Genomic DNA, 25,134 nt, shown 5'->3' on the forward strand with positions numbered 1-25,134 from the left:
AGCAGCACAACTTCCGAACATGCTCCGCAACCTGTTTTGTTTATGTATATTGGACATCATCTGTTTAGAAAAGAACAAGCACAGTAATCTTGCTCCTGTTTTCAGTTCCACTTATTCAGGAAATGGAATCCAGAATCATGATCCCACTGAAGACCTCACCCCTCCAGTAAAGCTACAGAATTTAGACGTGCCTACATAAATTTCTGTGACAACTCTTTGTCATAAATTTATTTTAATTGTATATCAAGTGAAAAATGCTGAAATGTAAACTGCTGTATATAGCTTATGAGAGAGAGACCTCTTTAAAATTTACATAATTATATGAAAGGAAACTATTACAGTTTGACTGATTGTAACAGTGCTCTATAGTCCTCTTTGAAACATCCCTGTGTTTGTTGAATACACCTTACAGTACTGAAGCACCCCGCCCCAGCCTCCAGGAAGAGAGCCCAAATTAAAATCTGAGTCATCTCTAAATAAGAATCTAATCATGAAAAAGAAAAAACCGTTGTTTCTTTTAAAAAAGCAAATCTGTCTTATAACTACAGATTTTTAGACAAATTTCTTGTATCAGGAAGAAATAAAATTTTGTCATGTTTCTCTGGCAGTATTTTTGAGTCTCAGACTAGGAGCAAATTATGAGTGAACCCAATACCTGAGTATGTTTTAATGCACTCTCACTTTTCAATCATTTAGCATAGTAAACATGTCATTGCTAAGCTGGTAGTGGCTGCCAAGGTACCTTTAATCAGGAACTCGGGCCTCACATAGGGTGTTGTGATGTCTCTGTACGAGAAAGGAAAGATGGCTTGAACCTGTGTGTCATATGTGATTTTAAAATGAACACCTTGAATAGCACTAATTTTTATTTGTAGTATTTTTCTAAAACAAAATAACAAGCACTAGAAAAAGAGGTTTTATTTTGTAAACAATCATTCATGATCTCAGGCATTCTCTATTAATATTCTGGTAAGCTCACAGCAGATACTTCCACAATCATGCATGAGGGATGGTGTGTGTTAAGATTTAAATTGGCATAAAGCTGCATACTTGTCTAGCTCTGATTTAGTTTTTTAATATAGTGTGCCAATTTTGTGAATGTAATCATGTAAAAGTCCTCTTGAAATTAAAAATTATGTCTGACCCCCAAATTAAATAATTTATGTGTAAAATAAAGTGTGAATAAATCTCATATCAAATTTCAAACTTTTAGATGTGAATCGTTTTCTCCAAGAACATGAAAGAGTCAATAAAATTCTCTGACTTTTCACATATTACATGTTCGCGATATTTTTTATGAACTTGTGCTGAGAATGACCCTGTCTCTCTTGAGAGAGACCTTGTCCCAGTGGGCATATATGAACCTATAGGGTAAAATACTAAATAAGCTTGTCAGCATCTCCCTTTAGCCATTTGGGAGGGCGCTGTGGGGAATGAGCATTTGTGTACCAGAGGTAGCAGCACAGTGCTGGGGGCTGCCAGCAGAAAAACAGGCTTTTTCAAGTCCAGTCTCTGCTCCTTGACGAAGGGTTTACCCTCTTTGAGTTCCTTAATCTATAAAGTGGAGACGCTGAACACCATATTTAAGATTCCTTTGGCTCAGAATTTCTGTAACTGGCTCTTGGTGCCATGGCACACAGTAGGAGAGGAGGAACCAAGAAGAAACCACCAGGGAGATAGGAGACTCGAGAAAGTAGGATGTCATGAAAGCCAAGTTTAGGAAGTCCGTCAAGGATGAGATCACCAGTGTCAAATACTGCTGCGAGGTTGGGTTGGACAAAGTCTGAAAACTGATCATTCATTTAGCAGTATTCTGACTTTTGACAAAAACATTCTATTAAGCTAATTTATCAAATTATCACTTTATTTTAGCATTTCCTGCCCACTTTGGGAAATCCTTTTACTAAACTCCTGTAGTAAAATAAACTATTATTTTGCCCCACTATTAATTTTCATTGGCAATATTTTTAACTTCCAATCTCATTTTCCACTCATGGAGTATAAGTCTGGTAAATATTACTTATATAAGCCAACTCATTTTTAATTATCATTCATGTGATATCACCCCTACTACTTTTTTAAAAGATTTTATTTATTTTCAGAGAGGGAAGGGAAGGAGAAAAAGAGGAAAACACTGATTGGTTGCCTTTCACATGCCCCCAACTGAGGGCCTGGCCCGCAACCCAGGCATGTGCCCTGACTGGGAATCAAACAGGCGATCTTTTGGTTCGCAGGCTGGAACGCAGTCCACTGAGTCACACCAGCCAGGGCTCCCCTACTACTTTTTAAAAACCCTCACGGAACCACACTTTGCTCCAAATTAGCACTTGATGGAACCTGCTGCTTTTCTCTTATTTTCACAACTGCCTATGAAAGATCCTTTCTCAGTTCTACATTTTTTTCCTCAATTTATTCTTTTGGTTTCTGGCTGGGACATAGATGTTCAGTAATATGTTTGATGAATCAATAGAAAGAATGAAGGTGGATGTGAAAGGAGGGAGAAAGGGAAGGAAGGAATAGAAAGTGTGGAGACTGTCAGCCTTAATTAGAAAATAACCTTGACCAGGTGGCAGGTTCAATTTCTCGTCAGGGCACATACCTAGGTTGTGAGTTCGATCCTCAGTCCGGGAGTGTATGGGAGGCAACCAGTCAATGTTTCTCACATTGATGTTTTACTTATTTAATCCTCAGGTGAGGATTAAAATAAATAAAATTTAAGCACAAAAAAATACTTTTCATCAAAAGGAAGGCAATAAACAGAACTACATCCTGAATTGGAAACTGGTCAGCAAAGTACTGAACAATACTCTAAATAGTACTAAAACTCATTTTTTTCTAGAGTTCAGTGGTCATTAAAAATGACACTTGAATTTTTTGCAATACTGACGTCCCATCCTAGAAAGTAAAATGTCATCTACTGTATTAATATATATTAATACTGTGATCACAATGTTAATAAGGACTAGCTTAGGGTGGAACCACCTGGCTCCAGTAAATTGTTCACTCTCTAGTAACAGATAAAGGTTGTGGAATCATTGGCCTGTGTTCCAGTTCTGAATGTGACTCCGAAGCCGTCATTAACTTTTGTGAGCTTGTTTCCCATCTGTTAAAAAGAGGACAGCGATATCTATCCTGCTGACCTCAGGGTTGTAAGAATCACAAGGAAACATATAAAAACACCTTGGAAAATGTGAAAATAAGCAGTGTGACTTGTGGTCAGTTCACTCCCCAAGTTTTCTAAACATGACCACAAAGATTCTCAGGGTCATAGAGGCAAAAGCCATCATGCTTGTGCCATCACTTACTGAGGCCGACCACCTGTATCTCTGGCTACAACCCTATCCCAGATCTAGAATCCCACCCCCTACTCTTGGGAGTGGCAGCCAGGTGGGCCTCCCTGGGTGTCATGGAGAAACATTTGTCTCCAAGTAGAATAGAGAGACAGCAGAATCATGGCAGGAGTTAAACCTGAAGAGATGGGGGTGCGAGTAGGGGATGAAGGCCATAGGATTGCCTTTTTTGAGCATCTGAAAGTTTTGAGGGACTTGTTTCAAGTTTAAACCATGACAAGTTTCATTCTTTATGTCTCCCACTCTTTTAGTGAGAGACATAAGCAGTGTTGATATCAGCAGGAAAGATGGCGTCAAGGATAGGGAGCCGGGTAGCATGGCCACCTCTTTTTGAGTCCCGTCGTAGTGGAACCACATACATGACTCTTGGGAGAGCCATTCTGCAGCTCTTTCCCAGGAGTCCAGAATTAGAAAAGCATAAAAGAGGTGAGCGCAGCTGTTGCCCTGTTTCAAACTCACCCCGCCAACACAACAAAGAAGGAATTGTGAGAGTGCTTTTGTGCAACTTGTTGAGAGTGGGGGAGCCTGTGGGCCAGAGAAGGGATTGTGTAGTTGGTATAAAAGGTTTTATGTTGGTATCACAATTCCTCAGCAGCTCAGACTCTCTGGAGCCCAATCCAATGTGCACCTCCTGTTCAGACCACCGTCCGGTGGATGGCAGGCTCTGACCGGCCAACAGCTTCTCAGGCCTCCGCCTGCCGGAGGAAGGCTGGCTTCGGCTCATGCACACTGGGTGATGGCAAAGGCCCAGGCAGCTTGTAGCACCCTTTGAAGACCTGGCCTGCCTGGTCCTGCCCAGAGCACAGCACTGCCTGAAGTACAAATGCACAAAACAGCGTCGAGGAGAGCTGCCAGGGAGCATTCACAATCAGGGCACAGCTGCCTCCTTGGTGATCTCACTTAATGTCTATTTCATGTCTCTCCCACAGAACTTCTGATTTTAAAGGAAATTTGAGTCATATGATTTGATTATTTGGCTAAATAATTACCTCATTATTTGGCCAATTTTGATTAGGTTAAAATATGAATTTTTCAAATAATTTCTGATATTAAATCCTTCCAGCCTTTCCTACTTAATTATCCAACAGTACCCACTGCATGCCTCTTCCGAAACCTGTGTCTTTATCCTCCCCGACTTTTCTACAAGGGCGGGTATATAATCTCATACTTTTAAAGCCAGGTTCTGAAATTTCCCTTTCTTGGCACTGCTCAGAATAAACCATGAACCTGGCTTCCAAGTCTTTCCAGGTCATCTGTAAGACAGAAATGGTTCATATACGCCATTAGGAGTTATTTTTTAATTCATTAGGGAAAGTGCTGACCTTCACTTGGGATAAAACTTGTTTTTCGTTCTTTTACTTCATGTCATGATCGAATATCCATTTTTGAGGGTCAGAACTTTAAAGACTGCACTGCTATTTTTTTTAGAAGCCTTTGTAACAATTCTGTATATGACAAATTCTGGGCCAGTCTGGCCCAGAGCTTCACTCGGTGTGGGACTGGGTAAAGGCCGAGGGGCGGGGATGTGGCGCCCTGTGCTCAGAGGGTCCTCCACTTCATTCCTGGGTTCTTTGCCTTGAGGTTGTTTCTACTCACACACTTAAAGTACTTGAAATACTGGATATTGAAATACATGGCAGGCAGAAATAAAAATTCCCCTAATTCTTTCTGATACATGGATAAACTTTTATTTGTATATCAAAAGGAAAACTAATATTCACTGCCTAATAATATTTTCAATAAGGAAGGTGTTTTTAGTAATTTACTCTCCACCTTTAAAAAGCTTCAAATAAAATAAAGATAGGGAAATACATAATGAATTGAGATTATAAAACTCTCCAGGGAATTGATGGTCATAATAATACTGGAACTATAGTTTTTTTTAAAAAGCAACTTCCTAAAAGCCCTAACTGCACTTTATTTGGAAGTACAGATAATTGGTACCAAATTTATCCATTAAGTTGTAATAGGCAATTGTAAGCAAACAGTATCAAACTGTATAACTTTTAAAAATTAATATGAAGTTGTTAACTATATAAAAATTGATTATTCTTCCAGTTCTCCCAAAAGCTCTACAAAATCAGTGATGTACCATTCTGCGTTGTCCTTTACTTGTTGTCTGATCACATTTCCTCCAAATCCAATGAAAACATCCTAAGAAGGAAAGAAAAAGGGGCGGGGGGGATAATTTTTTTTAAAAAAAGATACAGTAGCAGCTAAGGGAAGGAAGTGTTGTTTGGAGGAATAAACCATGAGAGGTGAGGCCAACTTCAGCAGGTGCCTCCAGAGCTCCCTGTGAGCCTCCTGCCAGCTGAGTAAGGGCCTCGCTGCATATCCACTCACCTGGACACTGCGGGCACTGCGGGCTTCCAGAGAACAGAAGCCCTCTTACAACCAAGACAACTGCTTACCGAGATAAAATCACAGCAAGTGGTAAATGTCTGAGTTCAGCAATCGCACCCAGTCCAGGAAATTTCAAAAAGGGGAGATCAAAGAGAAGCCTGTGGTGCAGTGGAACTCACCCAGGGCCTCAGATCAGGACCAGAGCAGGCCTGTCCCCACAGTGCCCAGCGGGAACCTGAGGCGCTCCCTCCTCCCTCCTCCTTCCCTGCACGCTCCCACTCTCCCGCTCTCTCCCACCTCCCTTCCTTCACGGCAGGTGTGTTGCCCTGGCCTGAAGGAGATGACAGCCCCGTATCTGCTGGCACCACTCTACTTGTCATCACTTAAAATTGTTTACAGTTACATTGTTTCATTAATTTCTATTAAGTCATACCTTCTTTTACTTGATGGTCTTTTTTTTTCCCTTATAAACCACAGAAATTTGTTTCTCACAGACTGTGGGGTTGGGAGCCTGAGATCAGGGTGCCAACATGGTCAAATGAGGGCCCTTTTCCAAGTCTTTTAAAATGCTATTTTCTCTTTTTCTGCTACGATATAGACATGATATACACTAAATAGGAAGTACAAAATTCTCTTGCCCTTTCTCTTCATTTTAATTTTCATACCACAGTAGGGGGAAAAAAATAACTATTATAGATTTGCACCTTCCAGTTAAATTTAGCCCCTAAGAGAGTGTCCTGCCTCCTTGGCAGCCTTTTCTACATGCTGGCACCACCTCAGCTGAGCCGACACAGTGACTCATTCCTTCTCTCTTCAGAAGCTTTCAAGGGCTTCCCATGACCTAAAGGTAACACCCCAAGTGCCTGGTAAAGTGTGGGGTCTCCATCAGTTGCTGAAGAGAAACCCACTCCTGCTGGTCCTTGCCCACTGACCAGCCCAGAACTACGTCTAATACATCCCGCTCTGCTCTGCGCCCTCCTATCCCTCCGAAAACTTCCTCCCCGAGCCCTGCCAGGGTGCCTGCTAACCTTCCTTTAGATCAGTTTCCTCTGACCACCTCCCAAGGGCCACACACCTGCATGCACGCTGGCACCTTCTCTTGGTTCAGTCAGGCCATTTATAATTTTGGAATATAATTATAAATTACATCCTGGAATTTATAAATTGTCCTATCTCGACACGGATTGGGAGCTTCCTGAGAGAACACTGCATTTATGTCTATGTATGCCTCATTACACTAGCCCAGTGCTCATTACTTAGTCCACCCCAATGTTGGTTGTAAATCATCTAAGAATGTGTTATCTTGAACTGACTCAAGTAATGGTAACAGGTTCCAAAAAGATTTTTAATCACTTTTGATTAATCATTTACCGAAGCAATTGCTGTTTTTTAGACCTTGGGAAACTAGATAGTAAAAAAGTTCACCACTATATTTTTTGGTTCAGTTTTCCTTCAGTTAGAATCAGATGATAAAAGCAAAGTCCTATGTGAAATGGACACATTTGATATTTAGGACACTTGCGATATAGCATTTGTCTCCTGCCAGCCTCAGAAAACAACATTAACTGAGAAGGGCAGAATCTTTAACATTGACTCATTATCAAACCTCCATGAGCCTCAGTTCTCCAACCAGTAAAAAGGAGATAATACTTCACCTCACAGGGTTGTTATGAGGTTTAAATGAGATAATGTATGAGGAGACAGTTTATCAAATACATAAAGACATAAAAAATTTGGTTATAATTTTAAGAGTTGTATTATTTGTAGTAGTATTTGAGGAAATGAAGCCAAACCTTTATGAACACACACTAGGGCTAAGGGGTGGCCATACAGCAGGGACAAGAGGTTGTTGAAAGATTAAAAGGTTTGCCCTGGCGCATGTGGCTCAGTGGATTGAGTGCCGACCTCCGAACCAAAGGGTCGCTGGTTTGACTCCCAGTCAAGGCACATGCCCACGTTGTGGGCCAGGTCCCCAGTGGGGGGCATGCGAGAGGCAACCACACATTGATGTTTTGTTCCCTGTACTCTCCCTCCCTCTCCCTCCCTTCCCCTCTCTCTAAAAATAAATACATAAAATCTTTTTTTTAAAAAAAGAAAGATTAAAAGGTTTTTAATTCCTTATTTGCAACCTTTCTTGGATTTGCAAAAAGTAAATTGACATTAAAATTAAATTTGTTTTATTTATATCTTACTGTGATATTTAGATTCTTTTAACTCTCATAAATCTTACTGAATTCTAAATCAGCTGTCTAAAACAAAAATACAACCAGAAAAAGATGCACATGCTTAATACATACAGCAGGAGGACAGGCTTCCATGTCTGTGGCTCCATCGCCAATCATGATTATTTTCTTAAAATGAAATTTTTCCTTTAAAAGTTTAATAACTTTGCCTTTCCCACCAGATTCTGCTGTTGGCTGCATCTCATCAAAACCTGCATATTCACCTTAAAAGAGCAGTAAAAACAGGATTAAAGATACACAGAATTATATCAGTAGGGTCAGCCTGTTGCAGAGCCTAACTTGCATGGCACTGAGAAAGCTAAGAACAGTCCTCAGTGATGTGACAAGGCCTGGACTCCCACACCTACTCCTCAGAATAAACAGGCTTTGTTTTTAAATTACAAATGCTCCTTTATGTCATAAACACCTTGGGGTAAATGAATTTTATCCTCTAAGCTTCCCATGTAGTAATTCTCAAACCTTGAGAAGGTAGCAGAACACCATGAAATAGTAATATACTAAATTTAAAATAAGTCAATACCTAATTTCATGTCGGAGGAGGTTCCAACTTATATTTGACCAATTATTTCCATTCTTACAGTAATTACTACACTCATTCTCTACTTCTTTTTTTAATGACCTCAATAGACCATTCGAAAGTGGTCTATTAACACATTTTAAATTATTAAATTAATATTATTTGGGGTTTTTTTGCTTTTCTTTATTTTTATTGTTAACACTATTCAGATGTCCCCATTATATTACTGGGTTTTAAGAATGTCAGCCACCCTTGACGTAACTGGAGACATCTGGAACTACCGCGGGGGCTCTGTGACCGTCCTGAAAGGGGCCCAAGGCACCTCCAGAGGCAGCTGCGCTGCAGGGACTTGCTCACAAGTTAACTCTCCTTCCTGGGTCTAACTCAGTTCAAATACATGAGAGTTCTCCTAAAACTGAACTATAATGCGTAACAAAATAAGTCGTGTGAGTTACATTGAAATGAACATTTTACTCAGTGCAGGTATTTACATGCTGGTGGTGACCTAAGACTATTGTGCTGAGCAAAGAATACCAAGGAGCAAAAGATATCAGTCAAGAGAATTCTTATCTCAGGATTTAACCCTGGTGCCTCCTTGCTTACGTGGCATTCCAAGAGACATAACCTAGGATATGAAAAACTAAAACTGATAAGAAAGAGAAAATGTTACCATTAAAGTCTTACCATTAAAGTAGAATTTCAGCCTATTGGCAAATACATTGGTTGATGGGATATTAAGTTTTGAAGCGACATGTTCTACAATGCTCCTGAAGCCACCAGATATTAGGAACACCTGAACATTTCGTTCTTGTAGATGACTTACTAGCTCCCTGCAAAAAATAAATATAAAATACCAAACACTGTTTAATACAAAAAAGGAACGTAAAAAGGAAACTAAAGTATAACTATATTTTTTTTCTCCTGAATGCATTTGCTCAAAGTATATTGGACAAAGTATATTGCCTGCTGAATTAATGTTTTATATATGCTTTTCTAAATGCACTTATAAATTAAAGGGTGGAGCTTGACCATTTTAGGAAACCATTCCACAGCTGTATTCTGCTCTTTGACCTAGAGATGCAAGATGAAGAGGAGGCTGTGTGCTCCCTGGGGAGAGAGGGCAGGCAGGCATGGGCAGGTGCACTTACGTAACGGCCGGAAGAACCACACAGAAGGGAACTCTAAAGTACTAGTGAGATGCCGTCAGGAGGCCGTGCCCCAAAATGCAGGTGCTGATGGGGAGACAATATACTCAGACCAGGGCTCCTCTTACCTTATGCCAGGGGTCAGGTGTGGAGGGTGCTCTGCGATGAACCTCTGAACCTGTTCCCTGGAGGGCTGGATCAGCGCTAGGCGCTCTGTGAGGGCAGCCTTGAAAGGCACCGCCCCACCCATGGCTCGCTTTGTCCTAGGAGGAAGACCCAACAATCAGGACGGCCCAGTCCTCTGTTCTCAAAGTTTACAGGCCTAACCTCCCCAGCTCCTCCCAACGCCCACCCATGAGGAAGGTGCTGCCTGGAGCCCCCCTGCATAACAGACAAGCTACGATGCTATGAGAATAAACTGTTGAAGGTTTGCTTGAGAATCACATGAATATTTTAGGGCGTCTCGTCTCAAACGCAGCTGAACATGAAATGGTCCAGGACCTGGCGACTGCAGATAGCACTAAGGGGGGCAGGAGGATAGGAGGGGCTCTCATCCAGGCATCCACTGACAGACTGAAACAAAACTAGCTTTCCAGCAAACCACCACGGCCACACTTCCAACCATGACACGAAGCACAGGACACTTTGAGAACCCACCCAAGTCATATTCTTTGGTTGGTGATGGTCATCGTTCCCCTGACCAAGCAAAGAGAGTTTTATCCATATTTGTATAAATGGGTGATTAGATGATGAACATTACCAAATTCAGCTCTCAGTGAGGGAAGAAAGAGCCTAGTGCCCATGTTTCATAACTAGGGACTAAAATCAGAACATTGTGGCTCTGATCTTGCATGTCATCCATAATTGACCTCTTTTACAATTCTGTATCGTTTCCCACAGTGAATAAACACTGTTCCTACATTTCTGAAACAGCATCCTCAACACCACAGATCTTGGCCAGCTCATCAATGCCTTCTTCCCTGATGACTGTGCTGTCAACATCAAAGCAGACTGCGTCGGCCGAACAGAAGACCTTCCTCAGCTCTGAGTGGGAGACCATCCTTAGAAAAATGTTCCTCCTACAACAAAAAACGATAAGTATACTTAAAAACATAAAATATAAGCATAAAATGGTTCAATTTTGCCTACTAATGCCAAAGTGCTTGATTTGTATCAAACTCAGTAGAGCCCACAAAAGCATGTCATTCATTTTTTAACACAAATTAAGCAGCTTCTAAATGTCGGACTCTGGGGTTACAAAGATGAGCAGATCCAAAAGTCTGTCCCCAGCAACTCGGCCTAGTGAAGGCAACAACGTGTAAATATATTTGATGTTTAACCAGTATGCAACTGTTTCTGACCTAATGATAAACCTTAAAGCAAGTACTAAAATAGAAATGTACATAAGAGACTATGGGCTCACAAAGAAAATGTTTAATCTGGTCTATGAAACAGGGCTCCCTCTCAAAGGGCAGGGTATCAGTTTGGTGTGTGCTCGGAGTAGGAAGGAGGGCGATGGAGGCAAGGAGAGAGGGTAGTGATGGCAGAGGCGGGAAAGGCTCAGCCAAAGGCACAGAGGAAGAATAATGGATAACATGCTGGAAGCTGCCAATTGGCTCAGTCCAGCTGCTGGGCAATGCACAAGGAATTCAGACTAGGAGAGGCCTTGGGCCCAGATAAGGAGTTTGAATTTTAAGTTCTAGGTGATGGAAACCTTGAAAGGCTGTTTGCCTCAGCAGGGAGTCAGCAGCGTAGAGGTGGTAACTGAAGCCATGGCCTGATGAAAGTCACCACAGTGGAGAAGAGACAGAGAAAAAGAGGGTAGGGACAGAGCCCCCAGGGATGGAACATCCGAGTCAGGAGCCTGGGAAATAAAATGAAAAGGAAATGTCACACGAAAAAAACGCTGAGAGACCAGAGTGCTGCAGAAGCTTTGGGGGGCAGTTTCAAAAAGAATTTTGAGGTTTTTAAATTTTTTTAAAGATTTTATTAATTTATTTTTAGAGAGAGGGGAAGGGGGGAGAGAAACAGAAGAAGAGAAACACTGATAGGAGAAACACTGACAAGTTGCCTCTTGCATGCGCCCCAACCTGGGACTGAACCCAAAACCCAGGCATGTGCCCTGACTGGGAATCGAACTGGTGACCTTTTACTTTGAAAGGAGGAAGCCTGGCCAACTGAGCCACACCAGTCAAGGTGAGGTTTTTTATTTTTTTAAGAAAATCATTGGACTAGAATCATCAGGGGGAACAGGATCCTAGAGGTTATCTAGACCAGTTTCCCATCACAGAGACTAATATATCATGAACAGGCCACACAAATAATGTAAATAATCTATATTTAGAATGGGCTGAAAACAGACTCACAGAAGCTGGCCAAAGCACTTTGTAACTGATTTCTAACCAATACATTTGGCAGAATGATCCAGTTCAAAGTTGAGATGGGGAAAACAGTGTCTTTTAAGCCAGGGCAGGGGTTGGCAAACTACAGCAGTAGGCCAAATCCAGCCTGCCATCTGTTTTCGTATGGCCTATGAAGAATGCTTTTTACATTTTTAATAGTTCAAAAAATAAACAAGAATAGTATTTTGTGCTGTGTCACCTAAAGATAAAAGGCCAAAGTAAAGGCAACAAGCATTTGAGATCCAAAAGAATAGGTATGTGGGAAGCAATGATTCAAAAGGAAACCCAAATAGTGTTCTACTTAGAAGTCAAGAAATATTTATGAGAAAGGGAAAGGGAACAATTACACCAATAGAAGGAAGGAATTTCTATAGGTGCAGATAAGCTAACATATGGCACTAATTCTAAAGAATGTTTTTAATTTTCAGTCTGATCATTCTCTGTGGTCACAACATCTGCCTTGTTTTCTTGGCAAACCGTTGTTTGGGGTACAATGCTGCTTTAGGCCCAGTCCAAATGTTATTTTGCCCATTTTTAACATTACAAAAGCTTGAGACATAAGATGTGCAAGGCAGTCCCTCTGGGATAACAGTTGCAACCCCATATGAAAGTGGTTCCAGTTGGTCCTGACCCACATGGCTCAGTTGATATGGTGTCATTCCACAAAGCAAAAGGTCGCCCATTCAGTTCCTGGGTTGTGGGTTCAGTCCCTGGTTGGGCCAATGAATGTTTCTTTCTCACATTGATGTTTCTCTCCCTCCCTTCCCATCTTTCTAAATAAATAAAATCTTTTTAAAAAAGTAATGAATTACTTAGAGTCATTTTAAATGACTCCAATTATATTATTTTTTCGCAGACATGTGAAAGTTACATGAAATTCAAAATTTAGTGTCCATAAATAAAGTTCTACTGGAATACAGACATTTTCGTTTGTTTATGTGAATACAGCTGTTCACAACAGATGAGCTGAGCAGTTCCAACAGCGACTACATGGTCTGCAAAGCCTAAAGTGTTTGTGGCATTAAGTGAATGAATAAAGGTCAAATGCCATCTTCACTATATCTCCCCAGAACTTCCACAGTACCTTATCTATACTTGTTTTTAATATACAGAATTCATAATATTCCAACTTATCTTAAACTTATTTATGTGCATGTCACCTCCACCCCTGGTTTACAAGCTCTTTGTACTTAGATCCAGAATTTTCCAAAACACCAATTTTGAGCCTTTTTCTAATAAATTCTCAATTATTTTCTGAGGGATAAATGAATTACATTCCCACAAAAAACCATTTGTTAAATTTTTATTGTGGAAAATTTCAAATGCATATATAAATATGCTTCCACAATCATAAAAAACCTTGCTTCATCAACAACCCCACTAAAAACGGTCCTGCACCCAATTTCAACATGGGAGGGGGTTCTCCACACGTCCAAGCAATTCTCAAACACGAGCAGAGTGTCCTACAGTTCAACTCAATTCTGATGCTATCTACCCAGGGATAGCATCAGATTTCACACGTTTAAGGTTCAATCCCACAAGACTGACCCACATACACACTTCAGATGCCAATAGCAAGGCCAGCTATAGATTGCAGGTTCCCGCACCCCCCCCCCAGGTTAGATTAATTTGCTAGAGCAGCTCACAGAACTCAGAGAAACATTTTACCATATTTTGCCATGTATAATGCACATTTGTTGCCCAAATTTTTAGGGAAAAAAAATAAGGATGCACATTACCCATAGGTATAAAGATTACATACCATGAGTGTAATAATCCCATGCATAATGCACACAAAATGTGGGTGCGCCTTATACATGGCAAAATCTGGTACTCAGTAGATCATTGATTGATTATAAAAGGAGAACTCGGGAATGGCCAGGTGGAGGGATGCCTTGGGCACAGTGTGGGGAAGGGGCGCGGAGCTTCCATGCCCTCCCCAGGCCCATCGTTCCCCCAGCAGCTCCATGCGTTCCCCAGTCCACAAGCTGCAGGCCCTCTCCCTTCCTAAGAAGGGAAGTGGGGTGAGGGTGGGCGTAGGGATGAAAGTTTCAACCCTCTAATCACATAGTTTGCTCTCTTGGCAAACAGTCCCTGTCCTAAGGTACAGTCCAAAAGTCACCTCATTATCATAACAAGAGGCACTTTTCTCACTATCCTCACAGGAGAATCTGACAAAGACCAAACATTCCTGTCTTACTACAAATCTAAATCACATTATCACATCGCCACACATCCACCTTCCCTCATTATCTCAAAGTAAATCATGTCATCTCATACAAAAATATTTCAGTCTAAATTTCTAAAAGGTAAAGACTGTTGTTTTTTTTAAAAAATATGGTCATTTGCATTATAATACTACTACATCTGCCTGTATTCAGGTTTGGCTGCTGAGGATTCTAGAATCAAATCAGGTTAAGACATCAATATAAGACCTTGTGATGCCCTTGCTAATCCATTCCCCATCATTAGAATATAAATTAATATAATGTCTCTGTCATTCAATTCATGTATGCCCTTTGCAATTTGGTATCTACCCATTTCATCAATTTCTCATTGCTCTTCTCCCCCAACAAATACACACATAAACACACACAACTCATGTTCAAGAAATACAAAGGGCTTCCCATCCCTTAAATATGTCATGGTTTTTTATTCCTCTACGCCTTTGCAAATGCTGTTCCCTTTGCCTAGAATCACCTAATCTCTCAGGTCTAATGGGCAAATTCCTACTTATTCTTCAAGGTGCAGATTGAATAACCTCCCCTATACTACACTATCTCCTTCCTCCCCATCTCCTGCTAAAAATTAATTAATTAATCACTCCCATTTCTCTCTTCCTTCCTTCCGGATAGGGACCTTGAATGAATTATCTATTTTTGTTTCTAGCACCCAGGTGTTATGTATTTCAGGAATTAGACTTGAATCTAAGCAGTTATTGTGAACTCAACACAGACTTGAGTGTTATTCTCAATAAAACAGTTCCAATTTAGGGTGCTATTATATCCTATAATTAAAATCCTCATGCCCTGACTGGTGTAGCCAGTGGATTGAGCACCGGCCTGCGAACTGAAAGGTTGGTGGTTTGACTCCCAGTCAGGGCACATGGCTGGGATGCAGGCCAGGTCCCCAGTTGGGGAGGTGATGTATCTCTTGCATGTTGATGTTTCTCTCCCTTTCTTTCTCCCTCCCTCCCCATCTCTCTAAAAATAAATAAATAAATAAAGTCTTTTTTAATAAATAAATAAAATCCTTAGGCAACAATGATGATTACACAGAATCAACATCATATTGGCTGAAGTTGGAAGAAACCTTAACGCGATCATCTGGGTCTGGTCCCATGTCTTTCTGCAGGAACGATATTAATGTGTACATTTCAGAGATTAACTAGTAGAGGTACAAGGAAGTTAAATGCTTTACCCAAAATCACACAGCTCCTAAGTGATGGCTAAAACACTAAAACTTGGATCTCAAATGCACAGAAACAACATAAAAGAGGTGGATAAATTAAGCAGAACTAAATAAAGTTAAACATTGATAAGAACCTTAGGTGAACCCAGGAAATGTCAGAGATTTTCATGAAAAACACACACCGAAGTTCTGCTAACTGTACAACACAATGGGTGATGATTCCCTAGCAGTGAAAGAAGAAAGTTTCCACATTCTTTAGGAGACCAGCAAACAGGTTCCATAAGTTGTTAAATTCTCACCAAGCCAGGAAATCCAAGGAGCTCCATATTCCACTCTCTCTACAGTCCATACACTGCCCTTCGGGCTCTGGTCTGCTTTCCAGCCTGCACTGTAAAGTGCTCTGCCTCCTTGTTCACTTCTGGGTCCCTCTTTTTTCATTATCTCCACCAGGACTACCTCACAATTCATACATATTGAAAATTCTCATAGCTTCAGGGGGGAAAAAAAATCTGCTAAGTTAAATTCAGTTGCTTCAGAGAAAATTGTGTATATTAGAATTTCACACCAAGAAAAATCATTTCTGGAAAAAACTGTGAATCCCTCATATGTGGCCCTTCAGGAGAGAGGGGACAGGAACAGGGGTGAAAGAAATCCTGATGGGAGGGTCTGTGCTCAATCAAGGCAGCTTCCAGGCCCCGTCCTGACCACTGGACCGCTGCCTTCTGCGGATTAGGATAGGACCTCAGCCCACCCTGCCCCCAGCTGGTCATCGTGGGAAAGCAGGGGACCAACTGATAAAAGAGCCACCGCTGACAACTCCTTCTCACCCCCAGCTCCAAAAGTACAAAAGCAAGATTCTCTTCAGGGTCAGCCTTAGGAGGTCTGATTTTAAAGAATGGGAAAAAACTCTTCACCCAAGAGAACTCTCTTCCAACTTCTCTATCTATGCATTTTACCAGCAGCATCTAAGAAAAGTTGCACTAACTTCCCCTCCTGTTGGAATTGACCTCTCACCTTGACCTGTATAAGAACAAATACAAGCTGGTACAAGAGATTGAGGAGGGGAAGCACAGCTGGGAGAACAAAGCTTTCTATTGTGGAGGGGAAGCACAGCTGGGAGAATAAAGCTTTCTAGACTTAGGTGGACTCCACCTGGGCAGCTTTGGCAGTAGGCGCTACGCTTTTTCAGGCCCTCTAGGCAGTTGAAACAATGAACAAATGGAGCCTGAGAAGCTTCTGGATCAGAGAGTCCAAGTTATTCCCTGTAACTAGGATTAGGGTTCCAACTTATACTACATTTTAGGATAAAAAAAAGGACAGCTATTCTTTGGGGAACCTGAGATTTTATGCATACCACATAGGTTACAGCAGGCGATTTTTAAAATTTAGGCGAGTAGACTGCTAACTGACAGACAGACATATAACAAACACAAAAAAAAGACAAATCTGACTCATGTTTCTCCAGTGCTGGATTCCTAGGAGACACTCTTCTCTTCCTGCTCCTTTCCTCAATAAACATGCAGCACAAAGTTCTGACAACAAATTTCTTTTAGAGAGATCCTGTGAATTCTGCAAGAGCAAGAAGAGCATAGAAACAAAGTACAAGGAAATGAACATCAAGGTCCAGACATGTGATTAGAAAGAGGGAGACTGGCTTCTGTCCCCCTCCTCCTAGAACTGGTACAAAGAGTCAGATGCAGTGTTTCCCAAGACTGCTTCCTTTGGGACGCACTTGACTTCTGCCTCCTTCTAGTACTAAGGAGTTAAACGTTCTTTTCTATGGCTTTGACTCTGCAGAAGCTTCAGGTCTAACAGGAAATTACCTATACCTGATTAGCAGGGTGCAAAGGAGAGGAAAAGGGAAAGAGGGTCCACCGGGAGAACAAAAGCAAACAAGGAGAAGCTGACAAGAGTACATTACAGACTCTACAAAACAGCCCCTGCCGTCTTCAAAATGCGACAAAGTCGACAGCATTCCAAGAACAGTCAGAGAAGAGTTCTGCCAAAAAACAAGGAAACAAAGGCAACAACTTGAATTACAGTCCTCATAATTAAAACTGTAAATAGATGTGGATAAAGGTGCCAAATCTATGAAGAAAAACAAAGGATAAAAAGAAATGGTTAAGAACACAAGGCAAGGAAAAGCAAAGGTGAGATTGAAAAGGAAGAGAGTTAGAATGTAAATAAATAATTCACAAGGTTCAAATACAGAACGCAAAACAGGTTCAGTGCACCCCTCCTCTCACCCAAGTCACACGGGGTAGTACTCTTCCTCGTAAAGGAGGAGGAGCCCAGTACCTGGGGGTGCAAATCTAGCACGTCTTCTCCCATTCTGCTGAGCATGACTGGCCCCTGTGCGTGTTCTGAATCCCACTCCCCTACTTCCGGGAAGCCTCCCCCAAAGCTGCTAACCCTCAGAGAAGACCGGCTGCCAGGAATGGCTGGGCAACCAAAGTAGTATTGCAAATTTCCTTTTGTAGTATAGTTTACTCATTCTCCTTTGATACCATTTACATCGAAAAGACAATAGTTAATTATAAAGACCTGCCATATTTCCCTTCTAATTCAGAATTCATATATTTGCTACTTGACTTTTGTTTTACTTGGGTATTCATTAAATCATTTGAAAATGTAAAAGTCCCTTCTATTTTGTTTCATGAACATGAAAATAACAGGGCTATAATCATTATTACCAGTATATTGAGATCCTTACCTGGTAATTGTAATAAAATATAAAAATCTTAGAATTCATAAACTTCTAATACCAAAAATTAACTTGAAATAAAACGAGGCCTAACTCAAAGTAAAATAAAAGCTGCAACTTATAAAACTTCTAAAACAGAGGAGAAAAATTTCATGAATGTGGTAGGCAACCTTTACAATGGCTCCTGGAATTCGGATGCTTCTTTAACCTCCCTGACCTTGATTATGAGCTGGATTTAGTGGCTCTTGTCCAGTGACTAGAATGAGGTGGCGGTGATGGCATATCGCTTGCTAGATCAGACTATGACATAAACGAGTGCATATGTAACTGTGATATCTGGATATGTTCTATGGATTGTTCCAATGTCAGTTACTTAGGACACTGGCCTCAGGGGAAGGGACATGGGGGAAAGAGGACTGCATGAGACTTCCCCGTATATTTCTTTGCCAACTCCTGTGAATCCATAATTACTTCAAAGTATTTTGAAATAAAAGGAGTTTGTTTTTTTCCCTAAGTGAGCCAAGCTCAAAAGGAAAACAAAAAATAGTTGCTTCTATTTTGCCTCCGCTGCTCCTCCCCACTTTGCTCTGAGGGAAGGCAGACGCCATGTAGGTAGCTGCCTAAGGAGAGGCACATGAGGCAGGACTGAGGGGGCCTCCAGCAAACAGCCAGTGAAGGACTGAGGCCCTCAGCCCAACAACCCTCAAGGAACTGAATCCTGCCAACAACCATGTGAATGGGCTAGAGAGCAGATCCTCCCCCAACAAAGCTTTCAAATAAGTTGACCCTGACCAACTGCAACCTCTTAAGAGACGGCCCAGCTAAGCTGCTCCCAGATGTTTGGCACACAGGAACTGTGGGAAAACAAATGTCTGTTGATAGCTTCTGACCAAGGTGGCAGAGTAGGTAAATGCTATGCTTGCCTTCTCCTGCAACATCAAAATTACAACTAAATTATAGAAAAATCATCATTGAGAACCAATTGAAGACTAGCTGAACAGAATTCCTATAACTAAGGCTATAAAGAAGAAGCCTCGTTGAGACTGGTAGGGCAAGCAGAGATAGGAAATGAGCTGGTCTCACACCCATGGTTAAGAATCAGGTGGGATATTAAGGCTGCAAGGAGGAAGCAGATGTCCCAGCCCCACACAAGGCTCCATCCTCATAACATCTGGCTGTGAAAACGAGCAGGCATTGTGCCTGAGGAATACAAAGGGCTGCTGGAGGCCTAGGCATTGCAGATCTTAAAGGGACCACACACAAACTCACTCATAAACTCACTCACTCTGGGCTCCAACTCTGGGCCAACAGCTCTAAAAGCATTAGGGACATAAGGGGAGAGGCTGAATTGACTAATTTCAGGGAGAGAGCTTGAGAAGCAGGGGTCAGGGCAGCTCTCTCTTGGGATAAAAGTGCTGGCAAGTGCCAAAAGTATTCTTCCTTTTTTAAAAATTTCTCTTAGAGAGAGGAAAAAAATATCAATCCGTTGTTTCACTTATTTATGCATTCATTGCTTGACTCTTGTAAATGCCTTGACCAGGGATCAAACCTGCAACTTGACATTACAGGACAATGTTCTAACCAATTGAGTTACCCAGCCAGGGCAGGTGCAGTCGTTATTGTATGAGCCCTCCCCTCACCCAGCCCTGGAACAAATAGCTTCACAGATGAATTTCATCAGAAATTCAAAGAAGAATTAATATCTATCCTTCTCAAACTATTCCAAAAAAACTGAAGAGGAGGGAACACCCTCAAACTCATTTTACAAGGCCAGTATTACCACCAACCAAAACCAGGAAAAGACACTACAAAAAAAAGTAGAGGCCTAGATCCCTGATGAACATAGAAGCAAAGATCCTCAACAAAATATTACCAGACTAAATTCAGCAATACATTAAGAAAATCATATACCATGATCAAGAGGGATTTATTCCCAAGATGCAAAGCTGGTTAAATAGCTGCAAATCAATTAACATGATATACCACGTAAACAAAATGGATAATGAAAAATAATATGATGATATCAATAGGTTCAGAATAAACACTTAAAAAATCTAACATCCTTTTATTATACAAAATCTCAACAAAATGGGAATAGAAGGAACATACCTCAACACAATAAAGACCACATGACAAACCTACAGCTAACATCATACTCAAGGGTAAAAAGCTAAAAGCTTTTTCTTTCTTTTTTTTTAAGATTTTATTTATTTACTTTTAGAGAGGGGGGAAGGAAGGAAGAAAGAGAGGGAGAGAAACACTAATGTGTGAGAGATACATCAATCTGTTGCCTCTTGTCTGCCCCCAACTGGGGACCTTGCCTGCAACCCAAGCGTGTGCCCTGACTGGGAATCAAGCCGTCAACCTTTCAGTTCACAGCCTGGCTCTCAATCCACTGAGCCACACCAGCCAGGGCTAAAAGCTTTTTCTTTAAGATCAGGAACAAGACAAAGATTCCACTTTCACCATTTTTATTCAGCATAGTATTACGAGTCCTAGCCACAGCAATCAGACAAGAAAAGGAAATAAAAGGCATCAATATTGGGAAGAAAAAAGTAAAATTGTCTCTATTTGTAGATGATATAGTATTATATTTAAAGAACCCTAAAGATTCCACCAAATAACTATTAGAACTGCTAAATGAGTTTAATAAAGTAGCAGGATACAAAGTTAATATTCAGAAATTGGCTGTATTTCCATACACCAAAAACAAAATAACAGAGAAAAAATTAGCTCTGGCTGGTGTGGCTCAATTGGTTGGGCATTGTACTGCAAAGCAAAAGGCCCCAGGTTCAATTCCCAGTCAGGACACATGCCTGGGTTGCAGGGTTGGTCCCCAGTTGGGGTGCATGCAAGAGGCAGCTGGTCAATGTTTCCTCCCTCTTTTCCTCCCTTCTTTCCCCTCTTTGTAACAATAAATAAATAGGATGTTTAAAAAAAGAAACAAAAACCAAGAAAAACCATTAACAAAACAAAAAAACAATCTATTGCATGGGAAAAGATATTTGTCCCTGATATATCAAATAAGGGGTTAATATCCAACACATAAGGAAATCGTACAACTTAACTCCAAAAGAAAAAAAAGAGAAACTGAATATTCCTCTGAAGAAGAAATAAAAATGGCCAACAGACATGTAAAAAGATGCTCAATGTCACTAATCATCAGGAATATGCAAATAAAAACCACAATGAGATATCACCTCACACCTATAAGAATGGCTATCATCAATATATCAACAAACAAGTGATGGCAAGGATGTAAAGGGAATCCTCATGCACTGTTAGTGATATTGTAAATTGGTGCAGCCACTATGGAAAAGAGTATGGCGGTTCTTCAAAAAATTAAAAATAGAACCACGACATGACCCAGCAATTCCACTTCTGGGTATTTATCCAAAGAAATCCAAAACACTAATTTAAAAAGACATATGCACCCCTGTGTTAGTGCACCATTATTTACAATAGCCAAGATATGGAAGCAACCTCAGTGTCCATCTAGAGACGACTGGTTAAAGAAGAAGTGGTACATATATACAACAGAATATTACTCAACCATAAAAAATAAAGAAATCTTGCCATTTGTAACCACATGGATGGACCTAGAGGGTATTATGCTAAGTGAAATAAGTCAAACAGAGAAATACAAATACCATATGATTTTCATTTATACATAGAATCTAAAAAACAAAATAAAACAATAAACAAAACAGAAACAAACCCAAAGATGGAGAACAAATTGATGGTTGCTATTGGGAGGAGGGTTGGCAGGATGGATAAAGGAGGAAAAGGAATTAATATGCACAAATTGCCAGGTACAAAAACAGTCACAGAAATGTAAAGTACAGCATTGGGAATACAGTCAATAATATTGTAATAACTGTATGGTATCAGATGGATACTAGACTTATTGGGGTGATTATTTTGTAAGTCAGTACTTTGTACACCAAAACTAATATAATACTGTATGTCAAGTGTAATTGAATTTTTAAAACTTTTTTTTTTTTTAAGAAAAGGCTAGCAAATCCTTACAGAGCAGCATCATGACCCAAGGACTAGTTTGTCTCTGGACAGAAGAGAAGCATCTACATATGAAATGCCAAGAAATTTGTGAAAACATATGTAATGCATTTGTTTCATTTTCTGGTAGGAAAAAAACTGAACCTAAAACTTAAAAATAAAAAGAAAAAACAATAGCTAATATAAGAACCTTGAGGTAGGCAAAATTTGCTTAACAAAACCCAAAAAGCATGAATAATAAAATGAAAAAGTGATAGGATTTCATCAAAATGAAAAGCCTCTGCCCTTCAAAAGACACCATCATGGAAAAGAAAGAAAAGGCAAGCCACAGAACGGGGAAAGAAATATTCACAACACATATATTTAACAGTGGGCTTGTATCCAGAAAAAGAAGTCACACAACTCAAAAAAGACGGCAACCCATTAAAAACTAAGCAAAAGATTTGAATAGACATTTCTAAAAATAAGGTAGACATGCAAGTAAACACAAAAGAAGAATGACTAAAATAAAAAAGACTAGCAATAACAAGTATTGGTGAGAACATGGAACAATTGGAACCCTTATACATTTCTGGTTGGGATGTAAAATAGCAAAAACACTCTGAAAAACAGCTTGGCAGTTTCTTACAAATTTAAACGTATAATTACCATAAGACTCAGCAACCTCACTCCAGAAGATTTGCCCAAGAGAAATGAAAACATATTCATAGCAGCTTTATATGTGATAGGCTAGAATGTCCATCAGCAGATAAATGTATACACAAATTGTGGTATATCCCCACAATGGAATACTACTCAGCAATAAAAAGGAATGAATTACTGATACATGCTATAAAATAGATAAACATTTTTTAAAAATTATACTGACCAAAAGAAACAAAAGAGCACAAAAAAATATGATTCCAGCCCTGGCCTGGATGTCTCAGTTGGTTGGGCTTCCTCCCGTGAACCAAAAGGCCACCAGCTTGATAACAGGTCAGGGTACATGCCTGGGTTTCAGGCTCGGTCCTCTGGGGCAGGAGCAGAAAGCAGCCAGTTGGATGTTTCTTGCTCTCTCTTTCTCCCTCCCTTCCCCTCTCTCTAAATCAAAAATAAAATATTTTTAAATATAAATAAAAATATGATTCAATTTACATGAAAACTTAGAAAATGCAAAGAAATGTATTATATAAACAAAGGACAAAAATCAGGTCAGTAGGGATAGGGATGGGGGGAACAGAGCGCAAAGAGGCCCTAGGAAAATTTCAAGGGTAATGGAAGTATTCTATTGTGGTGGTGACTAAGTGTATATAAAATTGTCAAAATTCATCAGAATGTGCGCTTAAAATGGGTACATACTATTGCCTGAAATTATACATTAATAAATTATACATCAGAATAATAAAGGTAACATCAAGGTTACCTTTAAAAAGTTATTAGGCCCTGGCAGGTGTGGTTCAGTTGGCTGGGCATGGTCCAGCAAAGTGAAAGGTCGCTGGGTTCGATTCCTAATCAGGGCACATGCCTGGATTGCGGGTTCATCCCCGGCAGGGTGTGGAGGAAAGGCAACCCATGGATGTTTCTCTCCCTCTTTCTCCCTCCCTTCCCCACTCTCTAAAAAAAATAAATATATATACTTTTTAAAAAGTTATTAGACATGTATCAAATTATTTAAAAACTTAAAACATCCTGACTACTTTGTTTCACCAGTGAAAGTGACAGGACCATGATGGTTACTATAATGAAAACCTACTAGGCAGTAGTAATAAATATAGAAATCTTCGATTTTGTTATTTTCTTTCCTGATCCTCATTTCAATACTGGTCAAATATTTAAAGAGTAACCATAATGTGCAAGTCACATAAAACAAGTAGAGTAAATTAGTTTATGAATTATTAAATCCCAATCTAAAGCTGTATTGCCACGAATACAACAATGTATCTGGTAAGTACTCATTTAAACTTCTAATTTTAATGGGAAAGAAGATGACAAAGTCAGACACTGCAACTCTAAATTTTGGAGATTTTCCTAGTCTTGTATTGATGATTCCTCCCAAGCAGGATTGCATCATTCATTCATGCAGTTTGGTAACAGGCAGAGATGGGATAAAACAAGTCAAAAGTACCTAAAAGTAAATTGATGAAAAGAAAGCCTTGAAATCCCATTAAATATTTTACCAATCCCGATTAAGAAAAATAAATGTAGAATCACAGAGGCCCTGGATGTGAAAGAGGCAGACAGCTAAATCAGAAAGCTGGGCGCACGAAGTGATCAACACATGCCCGGACTCACCCTGGTGCTGGTGCTGCTGCTGCTTCCTGGGCCGCCGCCGCCTCCAGGACTCCCGCGGCTGGAACCTTCCGACTGTAGGGGCTGAGGGCTGGCTCTGACGTTCGGTCGCGTTCACTCGCGTTCACTCGCGCAGTTTCGAGACGTGACCTGTGCAGACTGGCAGAGCCTTTCTTGATCAAACAATCATTTGAGATCTGCTGCTAAGTGTGGTGGTTTCTGGTCTGCTTTGCAAGTGCTTTACCTAAACTGAGGATTGCAGAGCCTGGCTGGGAAGAAGCCCGTGGCCCCGCCCCCGGGGAGGGGCTCCCTGAGCCCGCCCCTCCTCCCTCCCGGGGCTCAGCCCCTCCGACCAAGACCTGAACGCCAAGGCGGCGGACGCTTTGCTGAGGAGCCGCAAGACCTCCACTTTGCAGAGAAGGCGCGAAAGAGCACCCGACCTTCAGAAGCGCTCTCCAGCGTCATCACCACTTGGGGGTAAGGGTAGGCGAGAGAAACGAGAGACTTCTACACTGACTTTGCGATTAACAAAAGCCCCTCAGGGGCCTTTTTTGACATTATGCTGTCCTAAGAATGTAGGTCACAAGGGAACGTTTAAAACTACGTATATTCGCAACTAAAATGCAGAAAACCTTGAGTGACAAAGCGGGCCTTTGCACTTTTTTCAATCTTATTTTTTTCTAGCTGTCACTTGCCCAGCTACTTTTATGTTGATACTACAATAAGTAAAACTA

General features: G+C 40.7%; 2 protein-coding genes across 4 annotated transcripts in view; one reads left to right on the forward strand and one right to left on the reverse strand.

Annotated features, from left to right (window-relative positions):
- NIPSNAP2 (nipsnap homolog 2) overlaps nt 1–1,206 on the forward strand; it is a 32,539-nt gene extending 31,333 nt beyond the window's left edge. For both annotated transcript variants that reach the window (XM_054589653.1, XM_054589654.1), the window contains one exon: nt 106–1,206. In XM_054589653.1, the coding sequence (XP_054445628.1) occupies nt 106–170 (65 nt within the window). In that variant the 3' untranslated portion in view covers nt 171–1,206. The remainder of the gene's footprint in view (nt 1–105) is intronic.
- A 3,697-nt stretch (nt 1,207–4,903) lies between these two features.
- Nucleotides 4,904–24,704, reverse strand: PSPH (phosphoserine phosphatase). Of its 2 annotated transcripts, XM_054589656.1 has the most exons (6): nt 24,404–24,704; nt 10,519–10,677; nt 9,727–9,861; nt 9,138–9,283; nt 7,991–8,139; nt 4,904–5,504 (listed from the first exon to the last, which is right to left on the reverse strand). In XM_054589656.1, the coding sequence occupies exons 2-6, from the start codon at nt 10,656–10,658 to the stop codon at nt 5,397–5,399; spliced, it is 678 nt and encodes a 225-aa protein (XP_054445631.1). In that variant the 5' UTR covers nt 10,659–10,677; nt 24,404–24,704; the 3' UTR covers nt 4,904–5,396. The 2 variants fall into 2 exon arrangements, with proteins under 2 accessions (XP_054445631.1, XP_054445630.1); XM_054589655.1 differs by lacking the exon at nt 24,404–24,704 and having other exon boundaries at nt 10,519–10,714.
- Between the last annotated feature and the right edge of the window lie 430 nt (nt 24,705–25,134).

This window comes from Pteronotus mesoamericanus, unplaced genomic scaffold (genome assembly GCF_021234165.1).
Source record: "Pteronotus mesoamericanus isolate MK-2021 breed Mesoamerican mustached bat unplaced genomic scaffold, CSHL_Meso_final scaffold_167, whole genome shotgun sequence".
NCBI lineage: Eukaryota > Metazoa > Chordata > Mammalia > Chiroptera > Mormoopidae > Pteronotus > Pteronotus mesoamericanus.

Excerpts from the sequence above, each read along its gene's own strand:
- PSPH (XM_054589655.1), bottom strand. The coding sequence starts at position 10,712 with ATGTTTTTAAGTATACTTATCGTTTTTTGTTGTAGGAGGAACATTTTT. Across the intron at positions 9,862-10,518 it reads GAGGATGCTGTTTCAGAAAT|GACAAAGCGAGCCATGGGTG; the intron begins GTAGGAACAGTG and ends TCTTCCTCCTAG. Across the intron at positions 5,505-7,990 it reads TGGAAGCCTGTCCTCCTGCT|GATGTTTTCATTGGATTTGG; the intron begins GTATGTATTAAG and ends TTTCCTTCTTAG.